Source organism: Dermacentor variabilis, chromosome 7 (assembly GCF_050947875.1).
Source record: "Dermacentor variabilis isolate Ectoservices chromosome 7, ASM5094787v1, whole genome shotgun sequence".
In the NCBI taxonomy this organism is placed as follows: Eukaryota; Metazoa; Arthropoda; class Arachnida; order Ixodida; family Ixodidae; genus Dermacentor; species Dermacentor variabilis.
In genome coordinates this window covers 81,666,356-81,677,973 of record NC_134574.1, presented here as the reverse complement: position 1 = coordinate 81,677,973, position 11,618 = coordinate 81,666,356, and the positions used below count along the sequence as shown (strand labels likewise).

The following is an 11,618-nucleotide window of genomic DNA, read 5'->3' as shown; positions in this document are numbered from 1 at the left end:
TCTATGGTTCGCATCGGAGGCCGCTCCCGAAGAATTTGCACCATTCTGGCAGTGGATATTCGTAGAGCGTACGACCATGTGAGTCATGAAGAAATTGTCGGAATTCTTCATTGGCTTCAGTTCCCTAGCCGTTTCTGCACATTCGTCGAAGACTCCCTGCGCGCTCTCACCTCCTCCATTCGCCTGGCTGACCAAGCAGCAGGTCAGTTCGTCGCACATCGGGGTATCCCACAAGGATCTATGCTCGCACCAGTCCTTTTCAATATCGCTCTCTTTCCACTAGCTTGGAAGCTAGCGACGACACATAATGTACATAATGTACGCAGATGGCATCACTGTCTCGTCAGTTGATCCTGAAATCTGCCACCAAGAACAAGTGCTCCAAGAGGCCCTAAATGTCACGCACAACTGGTGTTCTCAGATAAAGCTTGAAATTTACAAGGACAAGACGACGTACATGTCAGTAGCGAACAAGTATGGGCGCCGTGTACTGGCGCTCCGGCCTCTTCAGTTAACTATGGATCAGCAACCACTACACGAGTCTTCAACTCTCCATGTACTAGTCCTTGAAATGGATTCCTCCGGATATGGGGGACCATGGGTCAAGAATGCAAAGCAACAGGCCGCAGAAACGATACAATTGATACGTCGGATTCCGAAGAAATCTGGCGGCGCGAGCACCAACATGACTCGCCTTCTTGTTCGTCCTGTATTGCAGCCACAACTCGAGTACAGAGCCCAGTTTCATCATCTCACGAAGGCCCAATGGGCTCGCCTTGAGGCCATTAATAACGAAATCATGCGGGCCATAACGGGACTACCACGTCTCACTCCGTTGCCAACCCTACAGGCCGAGGCCCAACTCAACACTATCGACGAACTCGTACACCAACGTCGATGCGTGCGCGACCTGAAGCCATCATATTTCTGCTCGGCTGCTTCACTGGCCCGGCACATGAGACACGAAATAGACAATCCAGCATCTACAAGGCCGGATGTAGCTCCGTGGAATAGAGTACAATTAAGTGACAATAAGCCTCTTAGTCGTTTGTATAGCCCGGTTCCCCGTCAGGCGAATGGCCAAGTTTCCCGCGTTCGTCGCGCCGATGATAATCAAGACGATGCGACTATCGTAGCATACACTGATACCAGAGTTAACGGCACCATGATTCACACCGCTCTCGTGTGTCCTTTCAACCTGAGGCAGGAGACGTGCTCGTATGTTGCCCATCCTGCCCCACCGGCCTATCTTGCCGAACTTGCTGCCTTACGAGACGACTTGGCCGCGTTGCTACCTGCTGTTCAAGCTGCTCGATACTATCAACTCATAATTCGCACAGCCATCCACGACATAGGTAGGGCATCTCGGTCCACTCTATTCTCAGATAGCATTCACCGTCTTGCTGCCACTACGAATATCCTCATACGCGTCTAGTGGGTGCCTCGAGCAGCCATGCCGGGTCTCCTTGAAGCAGATATGGCACCCACCCACAGATTACAACATAGCCATTTCCACATTTTCCTGAAGACGCATGTGGACGGCTGATCCGGGAAAAGGAAAACCTCCGACGTACCACACGAGCTCTCCTACCTCCGTGTGAGTCAGACCTCCCTGGTGGGTTAACCCGCCGAGAGGAGGTTACGTGTCGGGGTCGCGCTCACCCCGTCTGTGACCGCTCTCTGGCCACAACAGTACCATGGTCCTTACGGCTCATCGTGCCCATTTTGTAACACAGAAATCCAAAATGGGACAGTGACACACCTACTATGAACTTGCCCAGGACTTCATCTAAGCCGTCTCCGCCACCTCCGGGCAATAGGCCTTCGGCCTGGCCGCCCACCCGACCTTGAACGTTGGATTCATGGACCACATCATCGTTCACTCCTAGATTTTTTGCACGAATCGAATCTGTTCGTGTACCTCTAACATCCTTTGTATTATTCCTAAGGGCATGCTTTCGAATTAAAAAAAACTAGTTTAGCTTGGCAAGCGATATGCCATTTCAAGTGCAGTGTTTAAAAGCAGCGGAAAGTGTGGTACTATAGAGCGGGCCGGATTCGATAAGCTCATATGCAACTGATGAAAAGATGCACTAAACAACATCAGTGGCTTTATTCTCCCAAAAATGTGGAAAAAGACATGGTAATTGGCAAGCGCATACATTATTCCTTGTGTGCAGATTGCGATGTGTTCATTTTGCATGCTTTCCACGCGTGTGCCCACTTGCAGGCCAACCTTATACTGTTATTTAAATAAATTCTGAGACTTTATGTGCCAGAATCCCAATCTGATTATAAGGCATACCGTAGGAGGGGACGCGGGATAATTTTAACCACCGGAGGTTATTAAACGTGCACCCAAGGGACGCTACATGGCCATTTTTGTAGTTCGCTATTTTTCATTTTGTAAACGCAGCTGCTGCGGCCGGGATTTCATACAGCGACCTCGTGCTTAGCCGCAAAACGTTACACTATTTTGTTAATTTCATATATAATTAGCCATATAATTTGACATTTCGTTTGTTCGATAATATAATGAACTATTTAGCAGCTACTCGAAGTATCTATAATTAGCACGCTTGAATATTGAATGCACTTCATCTCGTGTCTCCCGTTACTTGCTCTTCTGTCTTGTTCTCACACCGTGAGCTTCATTATTTCAATCGTTATAGTTAAAACAACATGGCACCAGCTCAAGCTTGCATTACCCACGTTCTCTTCCGTAAAGTTTCTGAGCAATTTAAATAAGTGAGCAATAAGAGTAAACAATTTCATCGCTGAATGTATACTTAGCAATAGCAACAGTACTGCACAAAAAAGCTGGCACTGATAGATATTGTGGGAAGTTTGGTGAACAATTTGATAATTCTTTACCGAAATGTTACGTAAAATAGGCACTAAATCTATCTAGTCTAACAACATATTTTTTGGAAAAGTTGCTACAATTTCTATGCCTGAAAACGTTGGGTATAAACGGAAAAAATGAAATCCCTACTCTTTTGTCCTCAATTTCTCCCACTGAAGACGGCGCCGAGGACGTCACCGTGACATCAGTGGTTTCACAGCATAGTCACCTATACATCCGCCGATTTCTTGCATCAAAAGAACGTTTATCACGATCTCAATATTCCATTCCGACTTGCGTCCAAACATCACCCAATTATTTTATTTAAAAGCTCCCAATACCACCGATAGGACGCCGTCAGAATACATGCTGTCGAGGGAAGCAAATGCAAGTATTTTAAGGTGTGTCACCATCCGCCTCTCGTTTACCCGTCTTTTCTCTCAATTTCTCTTCACAACTCCAGAAGCATAATTTACTAATCAATATTAATTTCACGTTGTCCCGATTTGGTTAGCACCCTCAGAGCAAAGACGACGGAGACAGCGATGTCGCGGTGCTTCCGCGTTCAAGCAAAGCATTATCGGGCTTCATCGGGTTCGGTCTTGTTTAAGTATTACCCTGTAAACGGAGTGAGTCTTCTTAATTTGAAAGCGTTTAATAAAAAAAGGGATTAACAAATTCGAGGATGCGCTTTTCGATATTTATTGTCATAGCGCGGTGGACACCAGATGGGCGAGCAGTCGTCAACGCCCATTCGCTAAATAACTTAAGGCCCATGCTGCAAAAGCAGTACTGCACTAGGGAGAAGAAATGTACGCACGCACTTTTAATTCCTTCATTTGCCGTTAATGCATTCGTCAACGAAAATTGACTTCTTCACTTTCGGAACCTTAGGCACGAACAGCACGGGAAGCCCTCTCCACGTGATGCTTTCCACCTCGTTTGACTTCTTTAATTCACCAACTTCACCACGTGAGCGGACTTGTTGCGAAGTTTATCTGTCGGTTGTCGACCTCCGCTTATTGTAGCAGTGCGCGACGATGTATTGGCTGCCTCGGCAGGCTATTAGCAGGAGATGTTTTTCGTCACGCTTCGTCGAATAACGTTCGAGAATGCTTCTATAGCTGCCTCTCTCCTTGTGCCCGGTTTCTAAATCTGAGGGGGAAAAAGGTGAACTTGTGTCGACAAAAAATCTCACCAACAGATGGCGCTTTTAAAATCGCGTTATTTGCTTATTGCGTTATTGTTTAACCTAGGTAGGACATTAGGCAGTATAATAGCTAGAGCTTGGTGGCGCAACCCAACGCCCCGTTCCAAAGGGGACGCTCATAACATCCATCCATCCATCCATATTCGCTCCAGTATCCTGCCACGTTCATCCGCGATACTGCCATTAGAACATGGGCCTTGCAATCAGCGCTTGAAAACTGAGCAAATTTTTAGCAATTATCAATGCGACTACGACTGCGACTCGTTGTCTAGAGTGTCCACCGCGTTGAAGGGACGAATAGTGATGAAAGCATCCTTGCGTCGTTGGTTCAGTCTTAGTATATCAATAAATCACCTTTTATTTCTACTAAATTTATCCTGTACATTTCTACGCAACCTTATTTCACCTCATCACCGTTTTAGGCTGTCTGCTGAAGATGTCCATAACACCTGCTGCACAGTCATATGAAAATTTTTTAGCGATGCTCTACAAATCATCTGCTACATACTTCAAAACACCGTTGAATGTAAGATAAGTTCTGCTATAATTTCAGGCCGCCCTATTATTTTGCATACATTTGCTGAGTTATTAACGAAAATAGCAGCAAGAAAAAGGCCTGCAATAAAACAAAGGTTTGCCGAACGTGCACTGTACACGTACATCATGGCTAATATTATATGCATAGTGTAGAACTCTTCACGGACGCCCAGACATTTTTGAATGGCTCTAGGCTAATTTCATTTTTCGTAGTATATCTCAAAGCACTCCATTTTCTGTATCTGATAAAATTCTTCCGCAGGAATCTCGAAGAATGTTGTACTGCACTGTTTTTCAGCCTGAAAAGAAATAGAATAAATGCATCATGAGGCTTTTCAATGCAGTTATGATACCTTGAAAAATTCATTAATTTGAAGCCTACGAGATAAAATCGAAACATACGGCAATTTGTCACATCACATTCAAGTGGCAACTTTACTTAATAATTAATATTTCTTGCATACCTGTTGTCTTTAAACCAGGTGGCAAAAAGCTATGCAGTGTGAGTTAATATATAAACGCATGTTAAACCAACAGACGATGACAGGGAGAAAAGCAGAGTGGAAGTGAAATGATCATTCTAATTGAAGTGTATAATGCCGCCAGAATTGCGAGAAGAAAAAGACGACCGACATATCCCAACTCCGTAGCCGCCACACCGCGAGCGTCAAGCAAAGCACCGCAAGGCAATGCTCGGCCGGTGCTGACAGGCCGGCGGCTCGTGCGCGAGAATCGGACGATTGGCACGCGACAGGATGCGACAAATAGGAGAACGACGTTCGAAGGATCAAAGCTCGAGGAACGCTTTTGTTTTTGTTGAGTGTTCAGTCGGTTTTTGTTGACGGGCACAGGTTCGCCACGAAAAAATTAGTTTTCTTAGAAACGGCTGTTGTAACTGTTGGTTACATATCTGGTGGAGGTGCTCGGTATGATTCCAAGCCCCACACAGGCCAGTGTTGCGTTTCGCCTGCGACGCGCGGTTTTGCCGGCGCGACTGCGGCGGGGCGGCAGACATTTTGGCCCGTTCGGCGTCGCCGCAACGCTCCCCGCCAGGCGTTTCCAGGCGTTTCCAGGCATGTTCCGATGCCACGTGTCTTCATGTGCGTGTGTGAGTGTATGTGCCATTGTGCCCAAACGGCGGCGATGCGACAGCAGGGGGTCACCCTCTCCTTCCAGTCTTTGTGCCCGACCGGCGGCGCTACGACAGTGTGCGTCACCATTAGCCCATTGTACAATCACGTGCTCGTCTATTGAGGGGTTCCTTCTTGCCCTCAACTGCGAGAGTATAAAAACAGCTGCCCCCGGACGCCAAAGGGAGGGCTCCGATTTCTTCTGTTGAGTAAAGTGCTCTCCCGTCTCTCTACTTCGGTCAATCTGACCGCCAACTCTTTGCGATGTTAAAATAAACAAGTTGTTTTGTTGTTACCAGTCGACTCATGCTTTGCCGGGACCTTCGGATGCTTCCAGTTGTACCCCAGGCCGCCAGGCCAACGCTACCCTTGGGGCTTGCGACCCAGGTACAACCACGGGCGTCAGCGCCGAGTTCCCAACAACCGATGCCATCGGTGGGATCCAAACAACTGTCTGCCAGCGGTGAGATCGCGACAACGGAGGCCAGCAGCGAAGAGATGCAGTTGACTGTATGCTGAGCAGCTCAACGACGATCCGGGAGCAGTGCAACGAGCCCTGTGTGATGACTGGTTGCCTGCAGCGGAACGACTGCGCTGGACTCTTGGCTGCGAGGTTTGGTGAGTGCGGGACTATCTTCTTCTGAGCTTTGCCAGGCTTTTGTTAGTGTCAGAAACAGAGCTGGTAATTGTGGTTGTCGTTGCTGCCGGGTTAGTTTGCGGCAAGACAATAATAGGCAGTAGAGAAAGCAGCATTCAGAGCAGCCATGGATTTGAAGTCGTTGCGCAAACCGAAATTGTTGGAGCTTGCAAGAGAGTTGGGTCTGGATGTCTCGGACAAACTCAGAAAACCAGAACTGCTAAAGGCTATTCTTGAGTTAGAGGCTGAGGATGACGAGCTGTCGGAATGCCTTGAGACTATTGAGGAGAGGTCAAAAAGACAGGAGCGCGAACTTAAAGAGCAAAAAGAGAAACAGGAGCGCGAACTTAAAGAGCAAAAAGAGAAACAGGAGCGCGAACTTAAAGAGTAGAAAGAAAAAGAAGAGCGCGAACACGCTTTGGAAATGAAGCGTCTCGAGGTAGAGATGGAACGCGCTCGTAATGGAAGTCAGGCACACGGTGCAGGAGAACGAGTATTGTTCAAAATGACTGACCTGATGCGGCCGTTTAAGCTTGGAGAGGACATTGGTTTGTTCCTGGTTAACTTTGAGCGAACGTGCGAGAAGCAGGGGTTCTCTCGGGAAACGTGGCCACAGCGCTTGCTCACTTTGTTACCCGGCGAGGCGGCCGACGTAGTCGCTCGCTTGGATAGAGAGGAGGCAGAGGATTTCGACAAAGTAAAATCGAGTCTGCTAAAAAAGTACCGGCTGTCTGCGGAGGCGTTCCGTCGGAAGTTTCGGGAAAATGAGAAAGGCAGAAGTGAGTCATATACAGAGTTTGCGTATAGGCTTATGTCAAACATGCAGGAGTGGCTCAAAGAAGAGAAAGCGTTTGGTGACCACGATAAAGTTCTGCAGTGCTTCGGGCTAGAACAGTTTTATAGTCGGTTACCGGAGAACGTGCGATACTGGGTCTTGGATAGGCCAGACGTTTGTACGGTGGCTAAAGCCGCTGAGCTAGCCGAGGAGTTTGTGACGCGTCGGGCTCGCGGAGCTAAGGACGGTCAAAAGGGTGAATTTGGCTCCAAGTTTGAGAGGCCAAGGTTCACGCCCATGAGATTTAAGGGGGACACGCGTAGTGAGGATGCGAGTGAAAGCAGTCCGACCAAACGTAAAGAGACGGCGGCAGCCAAACGCAGAAAGCGGTTCGAGATGAGGCGAGCGCGCGTTTGTTATACGTGCCAGAAGCCGGGTCACTTTTCGGCGCAGTGTCCGGAAACAACACCAAAAGTTGTGTTTTTTTCAATAGGCAGCACTGACGGGAACATGAAGCTTCTCGAGCCTTACATGCGAGACCTCCTCGTGAACGGGAAAGAGTGCCGAGTGCTTCGCGATTCCGCAGCTACGATGGATGTAGTTCACCCGTCTTACGTAGAACCCCATATGTTCACGGGCGAGTGCGCGTGGATCAAGCAAGCCGTGGAAGCTCATAGCGTGTGTCTGCCGGTAGCAAAAGTGCTTATTGAAGGACCTTTCGGAGCGCTTGAGACGGAGGCGGCAGTGTCATCTATGCTGCCCCCCCAGTACCCGTACCTATTTTCAAACAGGTCCGATCACCTCCTGCGCGAGAAGGGGCTTTTGTTTGGTGAAGCTAGTGTTCAGGCCTTAACCAGATCAAAGGTTCGGGAGCTCGCTGCAAAGGCGGTAGTTGCGGGGCTGACGTTATCAAACAACGAAAAAGGGTCAGAGGCGCAGCAAGCTGATATTCAGAGCACGCCCGAACTGAATAAACTTGAGTCTGTAACGTTAAAGGCGCCAGATACTGGAGAGGAAACGCCCGACACGGGAAAGTTAGAAGAGCTATCTACTGATTTGCTCATCGCGCCTACGTCAGACGGACTTGATAGGTTGCTAAAAGTCAGCCGGTCGGCTTTGATAGCCGAGCAAAAGAAGGATGGTAGCCTAGAAAACATACGCTGCAATGTCAAGGAAGGTATCGCCAGGAAAAATGCGCGTTTTGTGGAAAGAGGTGGAGTCCTGTACCGGAAGTATCTAGACCGCAGAGGAGTGGAGTTCGATCAGCTGATCGTGCCTCAATGCTATCGTCAGGATCTGTTGCGCTTGACGCATGGGGGTTCGTGGTCCGGACACCTAGGAGTTAAGAAAACTAAGGACCGTCTCTTGCAAGAGTACTATTGGCCAGGGTGTTTTCGGGACGCAGACCACTTCGTGAGGTCATGTGACACCTGTCAGCGGGTGGGCAAACCAGGGGACAAATCGAGGGCGCCGTTGAAATTGGTACCTATCATTACGGAGCCTTTTAGACGGCTCGTTATTGATACAGTGGGACCTCTGCCGGTAACAGCCACGGGGTACAGACACATTTTGACTGTGATCTGCCCAGCGACAAAGTTTCCTGAAGCAGTGCCGCTTAAAGAACTCAGCTCAGTTGAGATAGTCAATGCACTACTGTCCATATTTGCGCGAGTTGGTTTTCCTGCGGAAATCCAATCAGATCAGGGCACAGTGTTTACTAGCGCTTTGACGACAACTTTTCTCGAAAGGTGTGGGGTAAAGCTGCTACACAGCTCAGTGTACCACCCACAGTCGAATTCCGTTGAGAAGCTCCACTCCGTCATGAAGCGCGTGTTGAGAGCGTTGTGTTTTGAACATCGAACTGACTGGGAGCTGTGTCTGCCTGGGGTGATGTTTGCTTTAAGGACCGCGCCGCATGCGGCTACGGGGTTTTCGCCAGCTGAACTGGTGTACGGTCGCTCGCTTCGATCTCCGCTTCGCATGCTTCGAGAATCGTGGGAAGGTAGGGGCGACGACCCAGTCGTGGTGGAGTACGTATTTAAGCTCCTCGAACGCTTAAGAAGGGCACAGGAGTTGTCAGGTGAAGCAATGACAAAGGCCCAGCAGAGGGCCAAGGTTTATTATGATCGGACAGCCAGGGCCCGTCGTTTTGAGGTGGGCGATGAGGTCATGATATTGCGCACATCGCTAAACAACAAACTAGACGTGCAGTGGGAGGGCCCAGCACGAATTGTTCAGAAACTGTCGGACGTTAACTACGTGGTAAGTCTGCCAGGAAAGCGGAAAGCACAGCAAGTTTACCACTGTAATCTGCTCAAACCTTATAGACAAAGGGAAGCAGTGGTGTGCATGATGGTAAACGTTCCTGAAGAGCTTCCGGTCGAGCTTCCGGGACTAGGCTCAGTGACGAACAGGGAAGACACCGGTCAAGTCATTAGTGACCTTATCAGTAAAGCACCGCTGTCGCCCGAGCAGAAAACCGAACTACACCAGCTATTACAAGAGTTTCAAGGTCTGTTCTCTGAGAGGCCTGGTAGGACTTCTGTACTTACTCATGATATAGAACTTGCCTCCCCAGAGCCAGTACGATCCAAGGCGTATCGGGTGTCACCCCGCCAGAGCGATATTATGGAGGCTGAGGTAAAGAAAATGCTACAGCTCGGTGTTATTGAGGCAGGTGAGAGTGATTATACCTCCCCTTTGATTTTAGTTGAGGTACCGGGCAAGGAACCTCGTCCTTGCGTCGACTACCGCAGGCTTAATTCCATCACTAAGGATCAAATTTATCCGATCCCTAACATCGAGGAGCGCCTTGAGAAAGTTAGTAGCGCTCAGTTTATTTCCACCCTAGATCTTGTCAGGGGTTATTGGCAGGTTCCACTTACAGAAGAGGCTAGTAGGTATGCGGCGTTCATTTCACCAATGGGAACATTCCGTCCTAAAGTGTTGAGTTTTGGTTTGAAGAACGCGCCGTACTGTTTTTCAAGCCTCATGGATAAAGTGTTGCGGGGACAGCAAGAATTCGCTTTACCGTATCTAGACGACGTAGCGATATTCTCCGCATCCTGGTCTGAGCATATGACACACTTGCGGGCAGTGCTAACCCGCCTGCGCGAAGCGGGCTTGACAGTAAAGGCTCCTAAGTGCCAGTTAGCACAGGCCGAGGTTGTCTACCTCGGTCACGTGATTGGTCAGGGTCGTCGCCGCCCCTCTGAAATAAAAGTGGCCGCTGTGCGAGACTTTCCGCAACCGCGCACAAAGACCGATATTCGGTCGTTCTTAGGTGTCGCCGGCTACTATCAGAGGTACATCCCCAGGTACTCTGATATCGCGGCTCCCCTGACGGATGCTCTAAGAAAGTCAGAGCCTCAAACAGTCGTCTGGGACGAGACAAAGGAAAGAGCTTTTAGCGCCCTAAAGAGTGCCCTAACAAACCAGCCTGTGCTACGATCGCCAGACTATACAAAAGGGTTCATTGTTCAGTGCGATGCTAGTGAGCGAGGCATGGGCGTTGTACTGTGCCAACGGGAAAAGGGAGAAGTAGAACACCCCGTCCTGTATGCTAGTCGTAAGCTGACCAGTCGTGAGCAGGCGTATAGCGCCACCGAGAAAGAGTGTGCATGTCTCGTGTGGGCCGTTCAGAAATTGTCATGCTATCTAGCCGGCTCGAGGTTTATCATTGAGACGGATCACTGCCCTCTCCAATGGCTGCAGACCATCTCTCCCAAAAATGGCCGCCTCCTGCGCTGGAGCCTCGCTTTACAACAATATTCCTTTGAGGTGCGTTACAAAAAGGGGAGTCTCAACGGTAACGCCGATGGCTTAAGTCGAAGCCCCTAACGTAGGAATCAGCCTCAAAATTGTTTGTTACTGATGTTTTTCTTCCTGAGGCAGGATTTTTTTTAACATATTGCTTTTGTTTAGTGTTTCAAAGTGATGATATGCTTTCTAGTACAATTTTCCAATTTGTGGACGCGTTCTGAGTGATGCTAGACTACTGTAAGGAACTAGGCAGTGGTATAAAAAGGGGAAAGAGCCTGGCAGGGCTTAGTGAGGGTTGTGCCGTGCTTGCTGACTGAGCGGTTGAGTTTCAGCGTAGTTCTAACGCTTGCCGGGAACGAGAACAAAAATGTGAACTCTCCCGAAGTCACTTTGCAGTGTCCCGTGCGAACCTGAACGAGAGAACGAGGCCTTCTCTCTGCGCTGCGCTCAAGAAACGTCGAGGGACGCCCGACTTCGGTTATGAGCATCATCGAGCGACATCCCTCCGGACAGCGGATGCAGTCCCCTGTCCATCGGGATCTCCTTCCCCCGGCGGGGCGGTCTGTTGCGTTTCGCCTGCGACGCGCGGTTTTGCCGGCGCGACTGCGGCGGGGCGGCAGACATTTTGGCCCGTTCGGCGTCGCCGCAACGCTCCCGCTGCTGCGTTTCGCCTGCGACGCGCGGTTTTGCCGGCGCGACTGCGGCGGGGCGGCAGACATTTT

General features: G+C 49.4%; 1 protein-coding gene across 1 annotated transcript in view; it reads right to left on the bottom strand.

Annotated features, from left to right (window-relative positions):
• Positions 1 to 4,389: 4,389 nt before the first annotated feature.
• The window catches only part of LOC142586872 (uncharacterized), a 31,677-nt gene continuing 24,448 nt past the window's right edge, over positions 4,390 to 11,618 (bottom strand). Inside the window, exon 4 of the mRNA XM_075697746.1 lies at positions 4,390 to 4,891. Coding sequence (XP_075553861.1) covers positions 4,793 to 4,891 — 99 coding nt within the window. The 3' untranslated portion in view covers positions 4,390 to 4,792. The remainder of the gene's footprint in view (positions 4,892 to 11,618) is intronic.